The sequence below is a fragment of the Salmo salar genome, chromosome ssa09, assembly GCF_905237065.1.
Source record: "Salmo salar chromosome ssa09, Ssal_v3.1, whole genome shotgun sequence".
Taxonomy (NCBI): Eukaryota; Metazoa; Chordata; class Actinopteri; order Salmoniformes; family Salmonidae; genus Salmo; species Salmo salar.
In genome coordinates, this window is record NC_059450.1 from 7,298,299 (window position 1) to 7,320,897 (window position 22,599).

Sequence of the window (22,599 nt, forward strand, 5' to 3'; positions counted from 1 at the left end):
TTTCCTGAAGTCCACGATCATCTCCTTTGTTTTGTTGACGTTGAGTGAGAGGTTATTTTCCTGACACCACACTCCGAGGGCCCTCACCTCCTCCCTGTATGCTGTCTCGTCGTTGTTGGTAACCAGGCCTACCACTGTAGTGTCATCTGCAAACTTGATGATAGAGTTGGAAGTGTGCATGGCCACGCAGTCATGGGTGAGCAGGGAGTACAGGAGAGGGCTGAGAATGCACCCTTGTGGGGCCCCAGTTTTGATTTTTATTTTACGAGGCAAGTTAGTTAAGAACAAATTCGTATTTACAATGACGGCCTAGGAATAGTGTGATGGTGATTGCATCGTCAGTGGATCTATGGGGGCGGTAAACAAATTGGAGTGGGTCTAGGGTATCATGTAGGGTGGATGTGATATGGTCCTTGACTAGTCTCAAAGCACTTCATGATGACAGAAGTGAGTGCTTCGGGGCGATAGTCTTTTAGGTCAGTTACCTTAGCTTTCTTGGGAACAGGAACAATGGTGGCCATCTTGAAGCATGTGGGGACAACAGATTGAGATTGGTTGAATATGTCCGTAAACACACCAGCCAGCTGGTCTGCGCATGCTCTGAGGACGCGGCTAGGGATGCCGTCTGGGCCGGCAGCATTGCGAAGGTTAACTCGTTTAACGCACGTTGGCCACGGAGAAGGAGAGCCCACAGGATTTGGTAGCGGGCCGTGTCAGTGGCACTGTATTGTCCTCAAAGCGAGCAAAGAAGTTGTTTAATTTGTCTGGGAGCAAGACGGTGTCTGTGACGGGGCTGGTTTTCTTTTTGTAATCCGTGATTGACTGTAGACCCTGCCGTATACGTCTCGTGTCTGAGCCGTTGAATTGCGACTCTACACTGACACTTAGCTTGTTCGATTGCCTTGCGGAGGGAATAGCTGCACTCTTTGTATTCGGTTGCGTTTCCGGTCGCCTTGCCATGATTAAAAGCGGTGGTTCACGCTTTCAGTTTCACGTGAATGCTTCCATCAATCCACGGTTTCTGGTTAGGTAAGGTTTTAATGGTCACATAGGGTACGACATCGCCAATGCACTTGCTAATAAACTTGCTCACAGAGTCAGCGTACACATCAATGTTGTTGTCTGAGGCTATCCAGAACATATCCCAGTCCACGTGATCGACGCAATCTTGAAGTGTGGAATCCGATTGGTCAGACCAGCGTTGTATTGACCTGAGTACGGGTGTTTCCTGTTTTAGTTTCTGTCTATAGGCTGGGAGCAACAAAATGGAGTCATGATCAGATTTGCCAAAGGCAGGGTGGGCTTTGTATGCGTTGCGGAAGTTCGAGTAGCAACGATCCAGAAAGCTACCAGCTCGTCGTGCATTCGATATGCTGATAGTTCCTAAATTCTATGGTTCTTAGGTTAGCTTTGTTAAAATCCCCAGCTACAATAAATGCAGCCTCAGGATGTATGGTTTCCAGTTTACATAGAGTCCAGTGAAGTTCTTTCAGGGCCGACGAGTGATCTGCTTGGTTGTGACTATAATCGAAGTGAATTCTCTTTGGAAGATAATGCGGTCTGCATTTGATTGTAAGGAATTCAAGGTCGGGTGAACAAAAAGACTTGAGTTCCTGTATGTTATGATTAACGGCTCATGGCGTAATCACAAGGCATACAGCCCCGCCCTTCTTCTACCAGAGAGATGTTTGTTTCTGTCTGCACGATGCATGAAGAAACCGGGTGGCTGTACAAACTCTGACAATGTATCCCGAGTGAGCCATGTTTCCGTGAAACAGAGAATGTTACCATCGCTGATGACTCTCTGGAAGGCAACTCGTGCCCTAATTTCATCCACCTTGTTATCTAGGGATTGGACATTGGCGAGTAATATGCTCATGTAACCGTGTAGGTTCCGTCCCTCTCTTCGCCCCAACCTGGGCTCGAACCAGGGACCCTTGCACACATCAACAACTGACACCCACGAAGCATTGTTACCCATCGCGCCACAAAAGCCGCGGCCCTTGCAATGCAAGGGGAACAACTACTTAAGGTCGCAGAGCGAGTGACGTCACCGATTGAACCGCTATTAGCGCGCACCACCGCTAACTAACTAGCAATTTCATATCGGTTACACTCAGAAGTGGTGGATGGTGTGCTCGCCTTCTGAGTCTGACCAGTAGGCCGCTGTCTGCTTCTCCTGCGGCGACCGCGTTGTTTTGGGACGGCCTCTGGGATAAGATCGCATGTCCAGGGTGGAGGTTCGAACAAAGGATCCGCTTCGGGAAAGTTGTATTCTGGTCATAATGATGGTAAGTTGGCGTCACTTTTATATCCAATAGTTCTTCCTGGCTGTATATAATAACACTTTCGATTTTCTGGGCTAGCAATGTAAGAAACAATACATAAAAAAAACTGCATAGTTTAAGGACCTGAAGCGAGGCGACCATCTCTGTCGGTGCCATCTTGCAACCAGCTGCCTCACTGACGCCCGCCCTGGATAATGATCCAAACAGTTCTGCTACTTTCCACTCTGAGGACCAGTCCATCCCATATGCCTGCTCTCTGGTCCCATTATGTCTGTGTGTGTGTTAGTGTGCACATACGAACCCGTGCACACAATAAAAGGTTGTATTCCTCACACAGGCTGTGTATAATGGTAATCCCTGTACTTGGTGACCGGAGCTGTACTGTATTAATCCTAGGGGCTTTGGCTGATGTTTGAGGTGGATGACAGAGTGGTTGGAAGGTAAAGTAGGGGTGGAGGACATTTGTGTTTTTGTTATGGGTAGGTTGAGGGATGTTATACAAATTTAATTGAGTGTTCCGTTTTAATTCCATTTGTAATAAGCTCCCATTTCACAAATGTAGTAGTTATTTTTGGTGAGTAACCAAAACAGATTAACTGGCATGAATAGATTCATAGATTTTAAATACATTTTTAGTGATTGTAAATGGTCAACATGTTTTAATGAGAGCTTTATGAATACATGCAAACTATTATTAGCTTGTTACTCTCATCTAGTTTACAAAACTGTCATATTGGATGTTTTCCATAAAACTAAAGTCTTATACTGTCAGTATTTCGATCTATACGAGTGTGCATCACGAGGATGAGATTTCTAAGCACATCAGAAAAATTATTTGAAACTATTTTTATTTCCAGTATCTATCACATGCAATCCATCTCAGGCATTCTGCTCTACATTATCTTTTTGGCCATGAATATTTTACATAATTATCGTTCATGTGTTATGTATGATAAAAGTTTCATGCATCAATACATGTAAATCCATTCTGAAAGTGACCAAACTCTCCATAATACAAATATGGAATACAGCATAAAACTATGTTAACAGTGTTCTTTAATAATCGCTAGTTGAGCTTAAAAATCACATGTGGAAAGGACAAAGAGTGCAAAACATACCATATTACAAATAGTTGCTAATAATGAAATGACAGAAATATTCCATTATATTGATAATGTAAGATAGAACTCCACAGAAAACATGTGATGTCTCAACCATCGAGATCGATTCAGGATCTGTATATGGTCAACGATACGAAGACATGGAAGAACAACAAGTGCCTTCACTTAGCTCGCCGTAAACTCCATTAGTCCAGTAATGTCAAATAGCGTTCTTCCCTTGCTTCCTCTCCCTCCCAACCCCTGATCCGATAGTACCTATAAAAGAAAGTGATAGAAGAGTATTGGGACGCAGCCCTATTCAAGCTCACGGTCCAACTTAAAATGAAGTGTATATAGGGCCCGGGGGGCTCCGGCACACCTCTCATTCCTCTGTCTCAGTTGGGTAGAGTCAGTAGAGTGCACTGACTGGGCCCTTTGGTCCACCGCTACTCCAAACCCCATGCCTTGTTGCTCCACTGGCACAGATAAGAGTTTATAGAATCAAATTGATGTTCACAACTAACAAGTATCATTTACATGAGAGCACGTGAGTAGCGGAAGATGAGAAAGTTTGGTACAGTATGTAAAGATAATGCATCGAATCTGACACTCAGCAATTTTACAACACTGGGTGATATAAATGTCGTATATAAAATGTTTCCAACAACGTGCAACATATGTGTTTTTTTACATTTGTACAACATGCACTCAATGGTTTGCCCTCATTTTACAGTCCGTCCCTGGATCCATGCACATTCAAGCGATCATGCAGTTCTCTGCTTGTATATTTATTGGCAGTGAGTCGAGCTATAGAACGCTAAACAAACCTTCAATAACCCCCCTGTCGAACTACAGGAATGCAAACAGGCGGAGAAACACCTGCACAGCCAAAAAGCTACAGATCCTTGTCTCTAAAAGGGTTGTATTGTGGTCTGTCCTACGAGAGCCCATCATGCCCATAGCAGGCATAGTTTTACTTGTGGACAGATGAACCAGTTGTACAAGACACTTAACAGTCAGATCTCATACTGAGCTTTTGTTTTCTATTAGTGGCATTAAAAGCGCTTATGAAATTGTATTGAGACAGTATTCTGCCGGATTCCTGGTGCATTAGAGTAAGTAACAGACAACATTTTGCAACGCATACGAACATTTCTTATTCGATCAGTTCATTTAGTCTTCTCCTGTTTCAGTCCATTTGGTGCCTAGTGAATATCCAGCTTTGTGTATTTCACTGCAGTGACAGTCTCTTCCTGTCCCCTGCCAAACCATGCATACTGTGTAGAGACTCCTCTGCATCTGGAGACTGGAGGAAACTGAATCACGCAGGCTCCAGCCAGACCTCCAGTCGGTGCTGGAGTCTGGATCCAAAACCAGCTTAGGGGATGGGGTTCCATTTCAGAGCGGCAGCCTGAGGGCCCAGGGAGACAGGCTGGCAGCCACAAAGGCACTTTGTCTGGCTTTCAGTTCCAGGTCGTTCCAGCCCCAGACATCAACGCCACCGGTCACTGAGCAGGTATTCATTGCATCTGGCTCAGTCCCGACAACTGTGAATGACATGGCATGAATCTCCTAGTCTCTTTAGTTTCCAGGAAGGCAGTGGACAACGTAGGCTATTCATCCTCTCTTATACAGCACATGTTCTCTCCTCCAGACTCCAGTATAGTACAGTATGTATGCCATTGACAGGTAATCCAACAGTTACGCTCACACCCATAGGCTGACGCATGCACAAACACACGCAGAAATTCCAACTTCTCCAACAGTTATGTGGCTGGGACTGTTGTTATCATTCTCCCCGAGCAGTGAGTTGTGGTAAATACTATTTAATACTTGTATGTTTTACAACTGGAGTGGTCGAAGGTGGAGGGAGGCTTTACTCTTCCCTCTTTTCTTTTAGGGTGGCATTCCTCCCTGTGCTTTGATCAGTTAAAGCCTAGATTACACTCATTTTATAGTGACTTCCTTAAGCGCACTGTCTGTATATACAATTGAGTGTATGCAGATTATATAGCCCTTGGATCACAACACATCAAAGTTCAGAATATCGTTAGAGCCTTTCGGTTTCCCAGGCAAGTGGCGCAGTAAGCGTTAGGGTAGGGCATAGGTTGTAGGGTTATTATGTAGTCAGTCCCCTAGTTTATGGACATAGTTCACTGGGAATGTCCCACTTCTGGATGGATAGCCCTCGATGTGGCCAACCTGTAGGCATAGAAACAATCAAGATCAATGACCAGATAGACGGAGGAACATGGAGGGATATATTTAAGATACAGGGAAATTAATGTAAGGGCTCTCTCTATGCCTATGTATTTTTTGTCTTTATGCAGAACATGATACAAAGAAAAACAGTTTTTTTCGTGATATGAGACTAGGTTAAAAGACAACTAACCAGCTGAACTTTGTGTTAAACCTCTTATTAAAAAATGAATTAAAATATAAAACAAATACACAACGGTAAATTAGAGGTGTAGTTCTACTCACCCACCAGTGGGGGTCCTCGGTGGCTGTGACTACGATGACCTCATCCTTGAAGAAGGCCAGCTGGTCCGAGCTGACAGCTCTGCAGTCCACCAGCGCTTTTACCTTCTTCTGTGTCGGCCGGCTCTTAGATGCCTCACACACACACACACAGATGCACTTTACCGACACAATCTTATACAGGCATACAGTATGTACCAAAATGCCTACTCGCTGAATGTGGAGTACAAGCAGCCAATGATATCCATGTCAGTCTTTTCGGTTATATTCTATTGCTCATATTTTCACATTGTGTTATAGTGATGCGCGGGTCAGCTGTTTGTTTACTCGCAATTGCTAATAAGCCATCCTCAACAGCCTGATAATGTGTGATAAAATTCTGGGGCCCGCACCCAACCTTAAACCGCAAATATAGAAAATGCACTGTACAGTTCCCCTTTAATCGCTTGAAGATTTATTGAGCAATGACATTTTCTTCAACATTTATTTGGAGTGTGTACATTTAGGCCCTGATGCTTAGGCACTAATGGCCTAAGAAATACAAGAAAAACCTTTATGTAGCCTATAGATCTGAACTTGACATTTATGGATTATTTATTTTTTCTCTTTATCCAATCCGCTCACCACCCACCCGCCCTTCATCCACACAATATTTAGCGATCATAAACCCGCCCGCTCTGCAGATATAACGGCGGGGACTGCAGGTTATGAGTCAACCCGCGCATCACCGCTTAAGCACTTTATGACATCTGCTGATGTAAAAAAAACTTTATCAAATCAATCAATTTGATTGATTACCATTTTCTTATACAAAAATACTGTACAGTAGTTATACGATGTTAGAACACATACTTATACCAACCATATTAGATATACACAGATTAGACAGTAACGTTAGAAGGGATAGTGTGAGATTCTGGAAATTAAGCCGTTTTTCTACATATCCAGGTGAACTCGGGGACAAAAATGTTTTACGTCTCTGCGTGCATGCTAGCGGTAGCCTATTATATGTACCATGGCATTTCTGCGAGGGCGCGGGGCGGGCACAGTGATGGGTGAGGCTGAAGGTGTGGAGCCGGGGGCGGAGTCGTTAGTCACGAAGCTGCAGTAGAGCTCCTCCTGACTGCCAAGTGCCACACAGCTGGGAGAGGTCACGGCTGTAGAACACTTCCCTTGTCCTCCACTGTTGGTCCGCCTGTACGATGTCGTCTTCTCTGAGCTATGTGGGGAAGAATTGAATCGTTTACCGACTACCTCGAGGAAATTCACTAGGTGCCAATAGAGGGCGCTGTAAGATAAAGTAACTGTGCCCTGCTGTCCAAAAGCGCACAGCAATACAAAAGCTGTATTCCCCAAGACAGTTATTAGGATGGGAATTATCTTTCTTAAATGGGTGTTGTGACAAAACAAATGTTTGATGCTTCTATCAGGAAAAGGGCTTTTAAAGTAAAAAAAACGTCTTGCTATTTATTACCTGACGGGTCCTATGTGGTTCTGAGGGGAGCTGGACTTGGTGCTGCTGTCTAAGGCCCCAGACCATGAGCCACTATTAGCCTGACCCTCCCATGCTGCGGTCGGTCTCTGTCCCCTCATCTGACCCCCCTGGCCGTGGGGTGATCTGGGTGGCCGCCCCCCCTGGGTCTGACCCTCCAACATGGGGGAGGGGGGGCTGGACTGGGGGGCAGGGTTAGAGCAGCAGCGCCGGGGGGATTTGCGGCCCCCCTCCTGGGTGGACACAGATATCTGGGGGTCCGAGAGGCCTGGAGGTAGGGAGAGGGTAGCAGGTGAGCAAGAGAGGAACAGGAACCGACTTTGTTTTGTATGGCAGTCTTTCTCAATTAGTTCTTCCTTGATTCCTTGCCTCCTTTTCAAAAGGTGAGGAAGATACGAAGGAAGCTCCTCAACTACAGTTGAGAAGTAGATGCGAGGAATCATGGAAAGAGAAATTGCCATCGAGCCCTCATTTCAGTGTTTGGAGATCAAATGGAAACAGATTAGGTGTGTGTGTGTGTGTTTCAGAGGCTCACCTCTCATGATGGCTTTAGCGGGCAGCGGCGGTGGGGGCTTGAGGACGCCAGATGGGGCACTGTTGGCGGGGGGGTTACGGTACAAGAAGTCCACATTTTCGTAGGTCTTACACGCCACAGGGGCGTTGGCGAAGCTCCAGCGGGAGGGCGAGGCGCCCACGCCCACGTTATAGGGCAGAGACGAGCGCAGGTTCCTGGGTAAGAGGCTCACCTTGGGGGAAGAGGGGGAGACATTCATTGTTTAATGACCATAGAAGCCTAGTGCCCAGCCCTTACCCCTAGACACTTGGATCTGAAAGGTGTAAGCAATATGGTGAAAATTCCACCTCGCCTACCTGAGGCTTCCTTTATGGCAAAGTATCTGGCCCTGTTCGAATACTTCAAAGACACAACCTTCCGTCATTGTTTCCTTGAGGTAAGAACAGATCTATAAGTAATTGGATAGGTGAAGGCAAAGTGACCACCGCGTTATTTCCACCAATCCAACCACTTTAGATGAATAATTACTTCAGGGAAACTATGAAGGAAGGATGCATTTCTAAAGTACCCCAACAGGGCATCTGGCTCTCACTCACCTGCTCTTGCATCTCCCCATGACTAAGTCAAGTGTAATAGTGAGCGATACGAGCAGAGTGACTCAGAGGGAAATGCTAAACCCTAGTGTGGGGTAGGCAACACTGTTCCTGGAATGCTGCAGGTACTGCAGGATTTGTTCCAACTAGGCACTACACCTGACCAACTGAGCTCATAAATCAGTTCAGTAATTGCCTAAAATGCAACACACCTGGTCTTCCAGGTCGGTAAAAAAAAAAAAAAAAACGTGAAGTGCCGTGGTTTCCTACCCCAGTGTATTGGTTGTAGTGGTTAGTGGTACAGGGGTGTGTGCTTACCCGCTCGTCCAGGTCATCTTCGCTGGGTGTGTGTGTGTGTGTGTGTGTGTGTGTGTGTGTGTGTGTGTGTGTGTGTGTGTGTGTGTGTGTGTGTGTGTGTGTGTGTGTACCCTCTCATCCAGTTCATCTTCGCTGTCGTACAGGTCCTGGCTCTGTGTCTCCCACATGTACTCCACATGGATTTGACTGTTGAACTTCCCACTCTGGGCCAGCTCCAGCTAAAATACGCGCAGACACACGTCAATCATGCAGCTACAAATCCATATTTAACTCAGAGTACAAACATACAAGTTATTGTATGCTCCTATCAGTAGTGATTAAATGCATTAAATACTTGAATATCAACCAGAAATTGAATTAACATATTCAAGCTTTGGGGCAACTGTTAAAACCACTGAAACTGTAGTCTCAGAACCCAGAACCAAATCTCACGTGTGCTGGCCACCTACTTAAATCTGTCACAAGTTCAATAAATTCCAACTCCAATTCTTTTCACTTTGGAAAATGTGTATTTGGAATTGTAACTTGGCTTAATTGACTGAGAAGAAAAAAATTGCCCCTAACCTTGACTGAAACAGCAACTTCAGTATCAGGTAACTTGGCTTATCCCTTTTTCCAACAGGAAATATTAGATACAGTTGTCCAGTTACACACGCAAGTATAAGAGGACAGGAACTGAAAACGGACAACACACACTGTCCATTTCGTTCATTATGGACTTTACTATGAGGATTAAGCAACGAGCTACTTGTGACAAATAATCTGAGACTGAGTTTGTTATTTATTGTTCCATAATGATAGGAAGACAGGAAATTGAACACGGTCTGAGCAGGTTTAGCAGGGAGAGATGGGAGCTAGTAGGAAAATAAAGCCTGTATTAGCACTGGGAGTTGACTGTAAACTAAGGGTCAGTGGATGCGTCCCAAATTACACCCATTTCCCAATGTAGTGCACTAATTTTGACCAGGGCCCATAGTACACGACTTTTGACCTGAGTCCTATGTGGAATAGGGTGCCATTTCAGTCACAACTAGTGTCAGTCATGTCTTACCAGGTCTACACACTGGGAGTGCTGCAGTCTCCTGGCGATGTCCAGGGCTGTCTCTCCTGATGAGTTCACTGGATAACGAGAGAGAGAGAGAGAGCAGATACCACAGTTTGTTTAGTCTCTCTCTCACACACACACAAATATAAACAGCAAGCTGAAATAAAAGATCCCAAAAACGTTCCAGATGCACAAAGCTTATTTCTCTCAAATTTGGTGCACAAATTTGTTTACATCCCTGTTAGTGAGCATTTCTCCTTTGCCAAGATAATCCATCCACCTGACAGGTGTGGCATTCCAAGAAGCTGATTAAACAGCATGATAATTACAGAGGTGCACCTTGTGCTGGGGACAAAAGGCCATTAAAATGTGCAGTTTTGTCACAACAATGCCACAGATGTCTTAAGTTGAATGACTGTGCAATTGGCATGCTGACTGCAGGAATGTCCACCAGAGCGGTTGCCAGAGAATTTAATGTTTATTTATCTACCATAAGCTGCCTCCGTCGTTTTGGACATACTGGCAAATTCTCTAACCGGCCTCACAACCGCAGACCATGTGTAACCACGCCAGCCCCAGGACCTCCACATCCGGCTAATTCACAAGCGGGATTGTCTGAGACCAGCTACCTGGACAGCTGATGAAAACTGTGGGATTGCACACCTGAAGAATTTCAGTACAAACTGTAAGAAACCGTCTCAGGGAAGTTCATCTGCGTGCTCGTTGTCCTCACCAGGGTCTGCTCACCTTCGATGGCCACTGGCACGCTGGAGAATGGTGCTCTTCACAGATGAATCTGTTTCAACTGTACCGGCAGACAGCGTGTATGGCGTTGTGTGGGCAAGCGGTTTGCTGATGTCAATGCATGCCCTATGGTGGCGGAGTTTGGTTATGGTATGGGCAGGCGTACGCTACGGACAAACAACACAATTTCATTTTATCGATCGCAATTTGAATGCATAGAGATCCCGTGACGAGATCTTGATGATGTCAATCATCAACCAGCATCACCACGTTTCAGCGTGATAATGCACGGCCCCATGTCGCAAGGATCTGTACACAATTCCCAGAAGCTGAAAAATGTCCCAGTTCTTTAATTGCCTGCGAAGTCAGACTTGTCACCAATGGAGCATGTTTGGGATGCTCTGGATCGACGTGTACGACAGCGTGTTGCAGTTCCCGTAAATTTCCAGCAACTTTGCACAGCCATTGAAGAGTGGGACAACATTCCACAGGCCACAATCAACAGCCTGATCAACTCAGCGAAGGAGATGTGTCACGCTGCACAAGGCAAATGGTTACACCAGAAACGGACTGGTTTTCTGATTCACGCTAGCAGATTCATATCTGTATTCCTAATCATGTGAAATCCATAGATTAGGGCCTAATTATGATATTTTTTGTCCCCAATTCGTAGTAACAGTCTTGTCTCATCGTTGCAACTCCCGTACGGACTCAGGAGAAGAGAAGGTCGAGTGCTTGTGTCCTCCGAAACACGACCCCACCAAGCCGCACTGCTTCTTGACACTATGATCGCTTAACCCAGAAGCTAGCCGTACCAATGTGTCAGAGGAAACACAGTACACCTGGCGACCATGTCAGCATGCAGGTGTCGCTAGAGCGCAATGGGAGAAGAACATCCCGGCCCACCAAACCCTTCCCTAACCCGTATGACGCTGGGCCAATTGTGCACCGCCTCATGGGTCTTCCGGTCGCGGCCGACTGCGACACAGCCCGGTATCGAACCAGGATCTGTAGTGACGCAGCTAGCATTGGATTGCAATGCCTTAGACCGCTGCATCACTCAAGAGGCTTAATTTATTTATTTCAATTGACTGATTTCCTCTATGAACTGTAAGTCCGTAAAATCTTCGAAAAAAAAAAAACACATCAAGCACTATGATGAAATTGGCTCTCATGAGGACCGCCACAGGAAAGGAAGACCCAGACTTACCTTTGCTGCAGAGGATAAGTTTATTAGAGTTACCAGCCTCAAAATCGTCAATTAACTGCCCCTCAGACTGTTACTTGAACTCTGAGGAGCAGGCACATCAATTGTTCAGAGGAGACTGCGTGAATCAGGCCTTCATGGTCGAATTACTGCAAAGAAACCACTACTAAAGGACACCAATAAGAAGAAGAGACTTGCTTGGGCCAAGAAACATGAGCAATGGACATTAGACTGGTGGGATCTGTCCTTTGGTCTGATGAGTCTAAATTTGAGATTTTTGGTTCCAACTGCTGTGTCTTTGTGAGATGCAGAATAGGTGAACGGATGATCTCTGCATGTGTGGTTCCCACCGTGAAGCATGGAGGAGGTGTAATGGTGCTTTGCTGGTGACACTGTCAGTGATTAATTTTGAATTCAAGGCACACTTAACCAGCATGGCTACCACAGCATTCTGCAGTGATACGTCATCCCATCTGGTCTGCGCTTAGTGGGACTATAATTTGTTTTTCAACAGGACAATGACCCAACACACCTCCAAGCTATGTAAGGGCTATTTGACCAAGAAGGAAAGTGATGGAGTGCTGCATCAGATGACCTGGCCTCCACAATAGCCCAACCTCAACCCAATTGAGTGGTTTGGGATGAGTTGGACCGCAGAGTGAAGGAGAAGCAGCCAACAAGTACTCAGCATGTGGGAATTCCTTCAAGACTGTTGGAAAAATGTTCCAGGTGAAGCTGGTTGAGAGAATGTCCGGAGTGTGCAAAGCTGTCATCAAGGCAACGGGTGGCTACTTTGAAGAATCTCAAATATATTTAAATTTGTTCAGTACTTTTTTGGTTACTACATGATTCCATATGTGATATTTCATAGTTTTGTTGTCTTCCCTATTATTCTACAATGTAGAAAGTAGTAAAAAATAAATAATAGGTCCCTGCACTGTCAAGTGAGGGACTTTATATATACACAGGTGTGCGCCTTTCCAAATGATGCCCAAATCAATTGAATTTACCACAGGTGGACTCCAATCAAGTTGTAGAAACAGGAGCTCAATTTGAGCCTCATAGCAAATGGTCTGCTGAATACTTATGTAAATAAGGTGTTTTACTTTTAATACATTTGCAAACAAACATTAAAAAAAAAAAAAAAAGTTTCCGCTTCGTCATTATGTGGTAGCATGTGTAGATTGATTTTGATTTGATTTTAGAATAAGGCTGTAACATAACAAAATGTGGAAAAAGTCAAGGGGTCTGAATACTTTCTGAATGCACTGTTTATATGAACTAAAATAAACGCAACATGCAACAATTTCAGTGTTATGTGACTTGTTAAGCAAATTCTTACTCCTGAACTTATTTAGGTTTGCAATAACAAAGGGGTTGCATACTTATTGACGCGAGACATTTCAGCTTTTCATTTATAATTAATTTGTAAACATAAAAAAAAATCCACTTTAACATTAATTGGGTATTGTGTGTAGGCCAGTGACAAATACATACAGTTGAAGTCGGAAGGTTACATACACCTTAGCCAAATACATTTAAACTAAATTTTTCACAATTCCTAACATTTAATCCTAGTAAAAATTCCCCATCTTAGGTCAGTTAGGATCACCACATTATTTTAAGAATGTGAAATGTCAGAATAATAGCAGAGAGAATGATTTATTTCAACTTATTTCTTTCATCACATTCCCAGTGGGTCAGAAGTTTACATACCAAATACTAATTGAGTGTAGCATTGCCTTTAAATTGTTTTACTTGGGTCAAACGTGTCAGGTACCCTTCCACAAGCTTCCCACAATAAGTTGGGTGAATTTTGGCCCATTCCTCCTGACAGAGCTGGTGTAACTGAGTCAGGTTTGTAGGCCTCCTTGCTCGCACACACTTTTTCTATAGGATTGAGGTCAGGCCTTTGTGATGGCCACTCCAATACCTTGACTTTGTCCTTAAGCCATTTTGCCACAACTTTGGAAGTACGCTTGGGGTCATTGTTCATTTGGAAGACCCATTTGCGACCAAGCTTTAACTTCCTTACTGATGTCTTGAAATGTTGCTTCAATATATCCACTTAATTTTCCTCCCTCATGATGCCATCTATTTTGTGAAGTGCACCAGTCCCTCCTGCAGCAAAGCACCCCCACAACATGATACTGCCACCCCAGTGCTTCACGGTTGGGATGGTGTTCCTCAGCTTGCAAGGCACCCCTTTTTCCTCCAAACATAACGATGGTCATTATGGCCAAACAGTTCTATTTTTGTTTCATCAGACCACAGGACATTTCTCCAAAAAGTATGATCTTTGTCCCCATGTGCAGCTGCAAACCATAGTCAGGCTTTTCTATGGCAGTTTTGGAGCAGTGGCTTCTTCCTTGCTGAGCGGTGTTTCAGGGTATGTCGATATAGGACTCGTTTTACTGTGGATATTAGATACTTCTGTACCCGTTTCCTCCAGCATCTTCACAGGGTCCTTTGCTGTTGTTCTGGGTTTGATTTGTACTTTTCGCACCAAAGTACATTCATCTCTAGGAGACAGAACGCGTCTCCTTCCTGAGCGGTATGAAGGCTGCATGGTCCCATGGTGTTTATACTTGCGTACTATTGTTTGTACAGATGAAGGTGCTACCTTCAGGCGTTTGGAAATTGCGCCCAAGGATGAACCAGACTTGTGGAGGTCTAGAAGTTTTTTTTCTGAGGTCTTGGCTGATTTCTTTTGATTTTCCCATGATGTCAAGCAAAGAGGCACCGAGTTTGAAGGTACACCTCCAATTGACTCAAATGTCGTCAATTAGCCTATCAGAAGCTTCTAAAGCCATGAAATCATATTCTGGAATTTTCCCAGCTGTTTGAAGGCACAGTCAACGTAGGTAGTGTATGTAATCTTCTGAATATTCACTGTATCACAATTCCAGTGGGTCAGAAATATTCAGGTGTAATAATCTGTCTGAAAAATGACTTGTGTCATGCACAAAGTAGATGTCCTAACCGACTTGCCAAAACTATAGTTTGTTAACAAGAAATTTGTGGAGTGGTTGAAAAACAGGTTAATGACTCCAACCGAAGTGTATGTAAACTTTCGACTTCAACTGTGTGTGTGTGTGTAATATATATATTTGCAAGTTGCATGGACTTTATTTTTTAGTGACTACCTTCTCTGTACCCCACACATACTATTATCTGTAAGGTCCCTCTGTCGAGCAGTGAACTTCAAACACAGATTCAACAAAGACCAGGGAGGTTTTCCAATGCCTCACAAAGAAGGGCACCTATTGGTAGATGGGTAAAAATTCTAAAAGCAGACATTGAATATCCCTTTGAGCATGGTGAAGTTATTAACAACACTTTGGATGCATCAATACACCCAGTCACTACAAAGATACAGGCGTCCTTCCTAACTCAGTTGCTGGGAAGGAAGGAAACCTCTCAGGGATTTCACCATGAGGCCAATGGTGACTTTAAAACAGTTAGAGTTTAATGGCTAACCTACTAACCTAATTGACAGGGTGAAAAGGAAGCATGTGAAGAATAAAAATATTATAAAACATGGGTCCTGTTTGCAACAAGACACTAAAGTAATACTGTAAAAAATATGGCAAAGCAATTGACTTTTTGACCTGAATACAAAAGTGTTGTATTGGATTTGCCCCAAACACATTACTGAGTACCACTCTCCATGTTTTCAAGCATATTGGTGGCTGCATCATGTTATGGGCATGCTTGTAATCATTAAGGACTAGGGAGTTCAGGATAAAAAATATCTACAGTATGGCAAAATCCTTGAGGAAAACCTGGTTCAGTCTGCTTTCCACCAGACACTAGGAGATGAATTCACCTTTCAGCAGGACAATAACCTAAAACACAAGGCCAAATCTACACTGGAATTGCTTAGCAAGACATTGAATCTTCCTGAGGGGCAGAGTTACAGTTTTGACTATGCTTGAAAATCTATGGAAAGACTTGAAAATGGTTGTCTTGCAATGATCAACAACCAATTTGAAGAATTTTGAACTTAACAATGGGCAAATGTTGCACAATACAGGTGTGGAAAGCTCTTAGAGACTTACCCAGAAAGACTCACAGCTGTAATCACTGCCAAAGGTGCCTACAAAGTATTGACTCAGGGATGGGAATACTTATGTAAATGAGAGATGTATTTCATTTTCAATAAATGTGCAAACATGTATTAAAACATGTTTTCACTGTCATTATGGGGTATTGTGTGTAGATGAGTGAGAATTTTTTTTATATTTAAATCAATTTTGAATTTAGGCTGTAACAACAAAAATGTGGAATAAGTCAAGGGGTATGAATACTTTCTGAAGGCACTGATTGTGTGTGTGTGTGTGTGTGTGTGTGTGTGTGTGTGTGTACCAGGTACCTGTGTGGAGGACAGCCTTTCCTTTGAGCAGCAGTTTGAGGCACTCTGTTTTGTGGTGCTGGGCGCTGTAGTGTAGAGCAGTGTTCCCCTCTCGAGTCCTCTTCTCTAGACAGCCACTGTTATGAGGGGATAGAGTCAATGACATGCATGTAGGCCTATGGCTTTGGTGGCTGGTGTAGGTAAGACACTACTAATGGTCAGTGCTGGTGACTAGGGGGTTGCAAAAATTCCCAGGTTTTCTAGAAATCCTGGTTGTAAAATCTCAGTAATCAGGCGGGAATAAGCAGGAAATCCAGAATCCTCTAACCAGGTTCTGTTCAGGAGGGTGCAATGTTACAGAATATTCAGGTAGAAATGTGACCAGATCTGCTCTATATCTGAATTTCTATCCGCAACGTTCGAAACATTTCACCTTAATGAATACACCCCTGGGTTGTTTCTGAGCATGTTATTAGCCGTCAAATACTTGCTTCCCCCTTCCTTGTTCTCCAAACTCCTTTTAAAGCTGTTGGAGGTCTGAAGGAGTGACCTTGGATCCTCTCATCCAAACCAATGCACTTTGAGAGGAGAAAACGGACGAAGCACAGATTTGACAGCAGGTAACGTTTTCCGATACAGCCCTTGTGTTACTATGTATAATGGAGATGAGAACGTGCCGTAAGTGGTTTACTCCACCAATGGTGCTATCGAATTGGATCCTTTTCTATAGCTCAATTGGTTTGTACGTTGTCAAGTGGGCAATCACGCGTGTTAGCAAGGCAGAGGGCCCCGGGTTCGAGCTGTGGTACGGACAGGTTCCCTTGAGGGGAAGGAAACAGAAACTGCTACGCTAGCACACTGATGTCAGTTCCATATGTATTGAGAGCGCTGGGGGCTCGCTCACCTGTTCTGAATGAGGAAGTCCACCAGGGCTAGAGAACTCCTGTCCTCCAGCCTGACAGCCAAGTGAAGAGCTGTCTCTCTCAGATCCTAGAAGAGACAAACTCATTCGGCACTGTACACCCACTGTGTGTATGTGTGACAATGACTAAAAAGGGTGTGGCGGGCACCTAGATACTATGAGTTTCAGGTGAGTCTTCGGTTTCTGCGCATTCACTGAACCGAAAAGCTGAAATAATAAATTAGACCCTGCCAACACACACAAAATGTGTGGATGTCAGTGCTATTGCACACCTTTTTCCTGAGTGGAAAACAGCAGATGGGCAAATTTGATTAAAGAAAGGAGAGGGAACGTAACATTTTAACAAGAGAAGAGAGGAGATGACAGGATGAAGGGGTGAAAAATCTGAGAGCGATAGATTACAGAGAGAGAAGGGAGTGGTAGACTAACTACCCACTCAGACACTCCATACAAAAACAGAGACATTTACGACAAAAACATAGGGACATTAATGTTATTACGTGTAGAATAATTGGAGTCTATTTTGGGACATTGCATCCACAGCAGTCTTCTGAGAAAACCAGTCAGCCATAGAATACCGTAAGAGTCAACTGGATGAATCAAGCCCATAGAGGAATGTTGATAAATGGAGCCTTCCAGCGTAAGCTAGTCGTTTAAATCATATGGGGACGACCAGCTGCCTTTTGAGTTATTCACAGTTCTTTACATTACAAACAGCATCCTAATGATGCCTGCAGGGCACACACTACAAAGCATCTAATGGGAAGTCATCTTCAGAACTTCGTACTTGATCCTACATTTTATATGCAGTGTTTATGTTTATACTCTATGTGTCTACCTGTCTGTCCAACTTCCTATCCTCCTACCTGCCTGCGTCTCCTATAACAGTACCTGTCCTTCAGGCTGTGCTAGCGGTTTGGCCAGGTCCTCTCCCTGGGCGTATAACTGCAGCAGGGCGGTGAGGTCCCGGCTCCTCACGGCATCATACACGCGCCATGGCTCACCCTCCTCCCTGTCCCTGCGCAGCACGTAGCGCCGCTCGGCATACTTAGCCACAATGTACTCCTTCCTGGCATTCCTAGTTTCACCATGGGACACACACAGAGCCATAGGTATTCAGAAACTGGCAAAGTCTCCAATGAGAACATGACAGCAGCACAAGGCCTTATAATGAACTCACATGTCACTCTGGGGTAGAGGTTTGATGGAATCATTGGGAAGACTGGCCTCCATGATGTCATTGAACCGTGTGTTGCCTATACTGACCGCCAGCTGTGGACAGAGACAGAAGCAGACAGACCGAGAAGGGAGGAGTTAGAGGTATGCATACGTCTAATTTATACGCATGACAGGTTCAGAAGTACAACTGACCAGCTAACGAACCTGGGTTGTCGTCACAACTTAAGACTGTGTTAGCCGGCTGAGCTTCGATGATCTCTAGAGGTCACAGAACTACCTCCACGACAGAAGCTCTCGTTGAAGTCTAGAACTCGTGTGTGTGTGTGTGTGTGTGTGTGTGTGTGTGTGTGTGTGTGTGTGTGTTACCAGTAGTTCTGAGGTGCTTAGCATGTCCAGTGTGAGCGACTGGATCCTGGAGTAATGGACTCCCAACTCCCTGTGGATCCCAGAACACTCTATGCACGTCAGGATGCCCAGGTTAGTGGAGAGCCAGGTAGGATCTGTTAGCACGAGGAATGGAGTCAGTGCATTAAAATACTGGGATTGTCACGTTGTTACTCAATGCACACAGAAACTGTGATGCTACGAGCAAAACTGTGTGGGGGGCCATTTAAAATGGCCCCCACATTTAGTAAAGCTTCACATTTTTGTCAGGGACGGCATTGGCATTAGCGTGCACAAATTTGTCTCTGTATTAAAAGTAGGAGAAGATAATATACAGTGGACTGTATACTATTTAGGGCCAGGAGTTTGTCCTGATCATGAGACCTGACCAGAAAATAACTCTTGGCCCTTGGTATAGTCTCTAATTGGACCCAAAACCTCTGGCACTATAACCTCTTTTTAAGTCTCTCTGGCCATGGCCTCTACCCTGGCCTTTCTTCCCCTCCAGACTCACCGTGGGCTCCACAGTCGGCGCAGGCCTCGTTGCCGGGCATGCGTCTGAGTTCGGTGATGACGGCCCTGGCCAGCTCTTGCAGCCCGGAGTCCTGGAACTGCAGCTGGTCGCCACCCAACGCCGTGTTCAGGGCTTCCTCCTTACTGTTCTGCAGCACTGACACCCAACTGTAGGGGGAGGGAGAGAGGAAGACAGACACACACACACGCACAGACAGAGGGAGACAGACGGAAGGGGTTAAACAATGCAATGTAGATTTATACAATATGTATTGTCGTACAAGTTGTTATTTTTGGATACATCTTTTTGTTTTTATGGAACTACATCTACATTTGAAATGTTTATTTAATGGAAGTACTTTAATGTAACCAAATGCACCCACCTGCATGTCTAACACAAGTATAGAATTATACTGTACCACAGCTATAAGCTTGGCACGTTTACACTGCAGTAAACCTCTTTCAGGGCTCTTCTTTCTCATCTCCCCCCCTCCTTTTTGTTGCTTTCGTTTCAGCCAACCCTCCCTCCAGATGAAAGGCAAAATCTGAAGCCCACACAGAGGAGTGGAGAGAAACCCCCCTACTCGGCTCGTCGGGCTCCAGAGAGGTCCCCACCCCAAACCAGCTGGGCTCGCTCTTTCTTTATCCTTCTCTTTTTAATCGCTCTCTGACAGCCCTATTCTCTCGATACATTGCCCCTCCTTCTCACTTGGATTCTGTGCGTCTCAAATTACACTGTCTTTCTGAAGGTTTCTGTCATCTGCAATCAGTTTCTTTCCCCCTCTCAATTTAACTATTTTTCTCTTTCTGAAAGAAACATTGTATCCGTTTCTCTAAATGTCCCTCTACGCATCTGTCTCTCTGAAAGAAATTCTCTCTCTCTCACTCTTTTTTTGAATGGCTCAATCATGGAACAAGTCCTTACTTGCACCTCAGTGTATTTGGAACAATGCTTGTCTAGAATATGAGGGACTCCAGTGCTGTGCTTACATCATGCATTCCTGCTCGTCCTCGGCTTGGAAATGGTAGGTCCGATTGCCTGGAGAGGAGAGACAGAGGAAAGATGGGTGTGAACGTAGAGGGAGAGGAGAGATGAAAGGAGAGCTAGAGAGAGAGTACAGAGGCTACATACCAAGGGATATATTACAGGGGGAAAACCTGATCCACAGGCAGAGAGAGAGAGAGAAACCGTGGAGGGAGACCCGCCTCTCTGCACCTGCTTTCCATTACATACACACTAGAGGTCGGCCGATTGTGATTTTTCAACGCCGATACCGATTATTGGAGGACCAAAAAATCCGATGCCGATTAAAAAATTATATATATATAAATAAATTATTAATTATAATAATAACACACAGAAATACGAGCCTTAGGTCATTAATATGGTCACAATCTTTTTGAAAACAAAACGTTTATTCTTTCAGTGAAATACGGAACCGTTCCGTATTTTATCTAACAGGTGGCATAATTTTTATTAAAAAATATTAAAAAATGAAACTAAAATAAAATATTAACAAATATTTAAAAAATAAATACTTTTTTAAAAAGACAAAAATAATTAGAAAAAAAAGAAAGAAAAAGAAAAAAGTAGAAAAAAAAGAAAAAGAAAAAATAGAAAAAAAAATTAAAGATAAAAAAAAAAGAGAAAAAAAAAAAGACATAAAAAACAAACTAAAATAAAAAAAAATAAAGATCGGCCAATTTTTATTTGTTTAATATATACAATGCTAAAAAAATAATGGGAACACTAAAATAACACATCCTAGATCTAAATGAAATAAATAATCTTATTAAATACTTTTTTTCTTTACATAGTTGAATGTGCTGACAACAAAATCATACAAAAATAATCAATGGAAATCCAATTTATCAACCCATGGAGGTCTGGACTTGGAGTCACACTCAAAATTAAAGTGGAAAACCACACTACAGGCTGATCCAACTTTGATGTAATGTCCTTAAAACAAGTTAAAATGAGGCTCAATAGTGTGTGTGGCCTCCACGTGCCTGTATGACCTCCCTTCGCCACCTCATCAGGAGCATGCCCAGGCGTTGGATGGTCTCCTGAGGGATCTCCTCCCAGACCTGGACTAAAGCATCCGCCAACTCCTGGGCAGTCTGTGGTGCAACGTGGCGTTGGTGGATGGAGCGAGACATGATGTCCCAGATGTGCTCAATTGGATTCAGGTCTGGGGAACGGGCGGGCCAGTCCATAGCATCAATGCCTTCCTCTTGCAAGAACTGCTGACACACTCCAGCCACATGAGGTCTAGCATTGTCTTGCATTAGGAGGAACCCAGGGCCAACCGCACCAGCATATGGTCTCACAAGGGGTCTGAGGATCTCATCTTGGTACCTAATGGCAGTCAGGCTACCTCTGGCGAGCACATGGAGGGCTGTGCAGCCCCCCAAAGAAATGCCACCCCACACCATGACTGACCCACTGCCAAACCGGTCATGCTGGAGGATGTTGCAGGCAGCAGAACGTTCTCCACAGCGTCTCCAGACTCTGTCACGTCTGTCACATGTGCTCAGTGTGAACCTGCTTTCATCTGTGAAGAGCACAGGGCGCCAGTGGCGAATTTGCCAATCTTGGTGTTCTCTGGCAAATGCCAAACGTCCTGCACGGTGTTGGGCTGTAAGCACAACCCCCACCTGTGGACGTCGGGCCCTCATACCACCCTCATGGAGTCTGTTTCTGACCGTTTGAGCAGACACATGCACATTTGTGGCCTGCTGGAGGTCATTTTGCAGGTCCCTGGCAGTGCTCCTTCTTGCACAAAGGCGGAGGTAGCGGTCCTCCTGCTGGGTTGTTGCCCTCCTACGGCCTCCTCCACGTTTCCTGATGTACTGGCCTGTCTCCTGGTAGCGCCTCCATGCTCTGGACACTACGCTGACAGACACAGCAAACCTTCTTGCCACAGCTCGCATTGATGTGCCATCCTGGATGAGCTGCACTACCTGAGCCACTTGTGTGGGTTGTAGACTCCGTCTCATGCTATCACTAGAGTGAAAGCACCGCCAGCATTCAAAAGTGACCAAAACATCAGCCAGGAAGCATAGGAACTGAGAAGTGGTCTGTGGTCCCCACCTGCAGAACCACTCCTTTATTGGGGGTGTCTTGCTAATTGCCTATAATTTCCACATGTTGTCTATTCCATTTGCACAACAGCATGTGAAATGTATTGTCAATCAGTGTTGCTTCCTAAGTGGACAGTTTGATTTCACAGAAGTGTGATTGACTTGGAGTTACATTGTGTTGTTTAAGTGTTCCCTTTATTTTGTTGAGCAGTGTATATAATGAATGACAATTTCAACAATACTTATTTTAACTTAATACATCAATAAAATCTATTTAGTCTCAAATAAATAATGGAACATGTTCAATTTGGTTTAAATAATGCAAAAACAAAGTGTTGGAGAAGAAAGTAAAAGTGCAGTATGTGCCATGTAAAAAAGCTA

The 22,599-nt window shown here is 44.4% G+C and overlaps 1 protein-coding gene across 2 annotated transcripts in view; it reads right to left on the bottom strand.

Annotated features, from left to right (window-relative positions):
* Positions 1 to 3,327: 3,327 nt before the first annotated feature.
* The window catches only part of asap3 (ArfGAP with SH3 domain, ankyrin repeat and PH domain 3), a 54,652-nt gene continuing 35,380 nt past the window's right edge, over positions 3,328 to 22,599 (bottom strand). The window contains exons 13-26 of one of the 2 annotated variants that reach the window (XM_045723356.1): positions 20,125 to 20,173; positions 19,136 to 19,302; positions 18,604 to 18,737; positions 18,239 to 18,330; positions 17,950 to 18,136; positions 17,041 to 17,126; positions 16,158 to 16,273; positions 9,838 to 9,905; positions 8,897 to 9,004; positions 7,897 to 8,107; positions 7,344 to 7,629; positions 6,884 to 7,088; positions 5,877 to 6,004; positions 3,328 to 5,590 (exon numbers count right to left, since the gene is read on the bottom strand). In XM_045723356.1, coding sequence (XP_045579312.1) covers positions 5,542 to 5,590; positions 5,877 to 6,004; positions 6,884 to 7,088; positions 7,344 to 7,629; positions 7,897 to 8,107; positions 8,897 to 9,004; positions 9,838 to 9,905; positions 16,158 to 16,273; positions 17,041 to 17,126; positions 17,950 to 18,136; positions 18,239 to 18,330; positions 18,604 to 18,737; positions 19,136 to 19,302; positions 20,125 to 20,173 — 1,886 coding nt within the window. In that variant the 3' untranslated portion in view covers positions 3,328 to 5,541. Of the gene's footprint in view, positions 5,591 to 5,872; positions 6,005 to 6,883; positions 7,089 to 7,343; positions 7,630 to 7,896; positions 8,108 to 8,896; positions 9,005 to 9,837; positions 9,906 to 16,157; positions 16,274 to 17,040; positions 17,127 to 17,949; positions 18,137 to 18,238; positions 18,331 to 18,603; positions 18,738 to 19,135; positions 19,303 to 20,124; positions 20,174 to 22,599 lie in introns of both variants that reach the window. The other variant, XM_045723355.1, reaches the window with a different exon arrangement.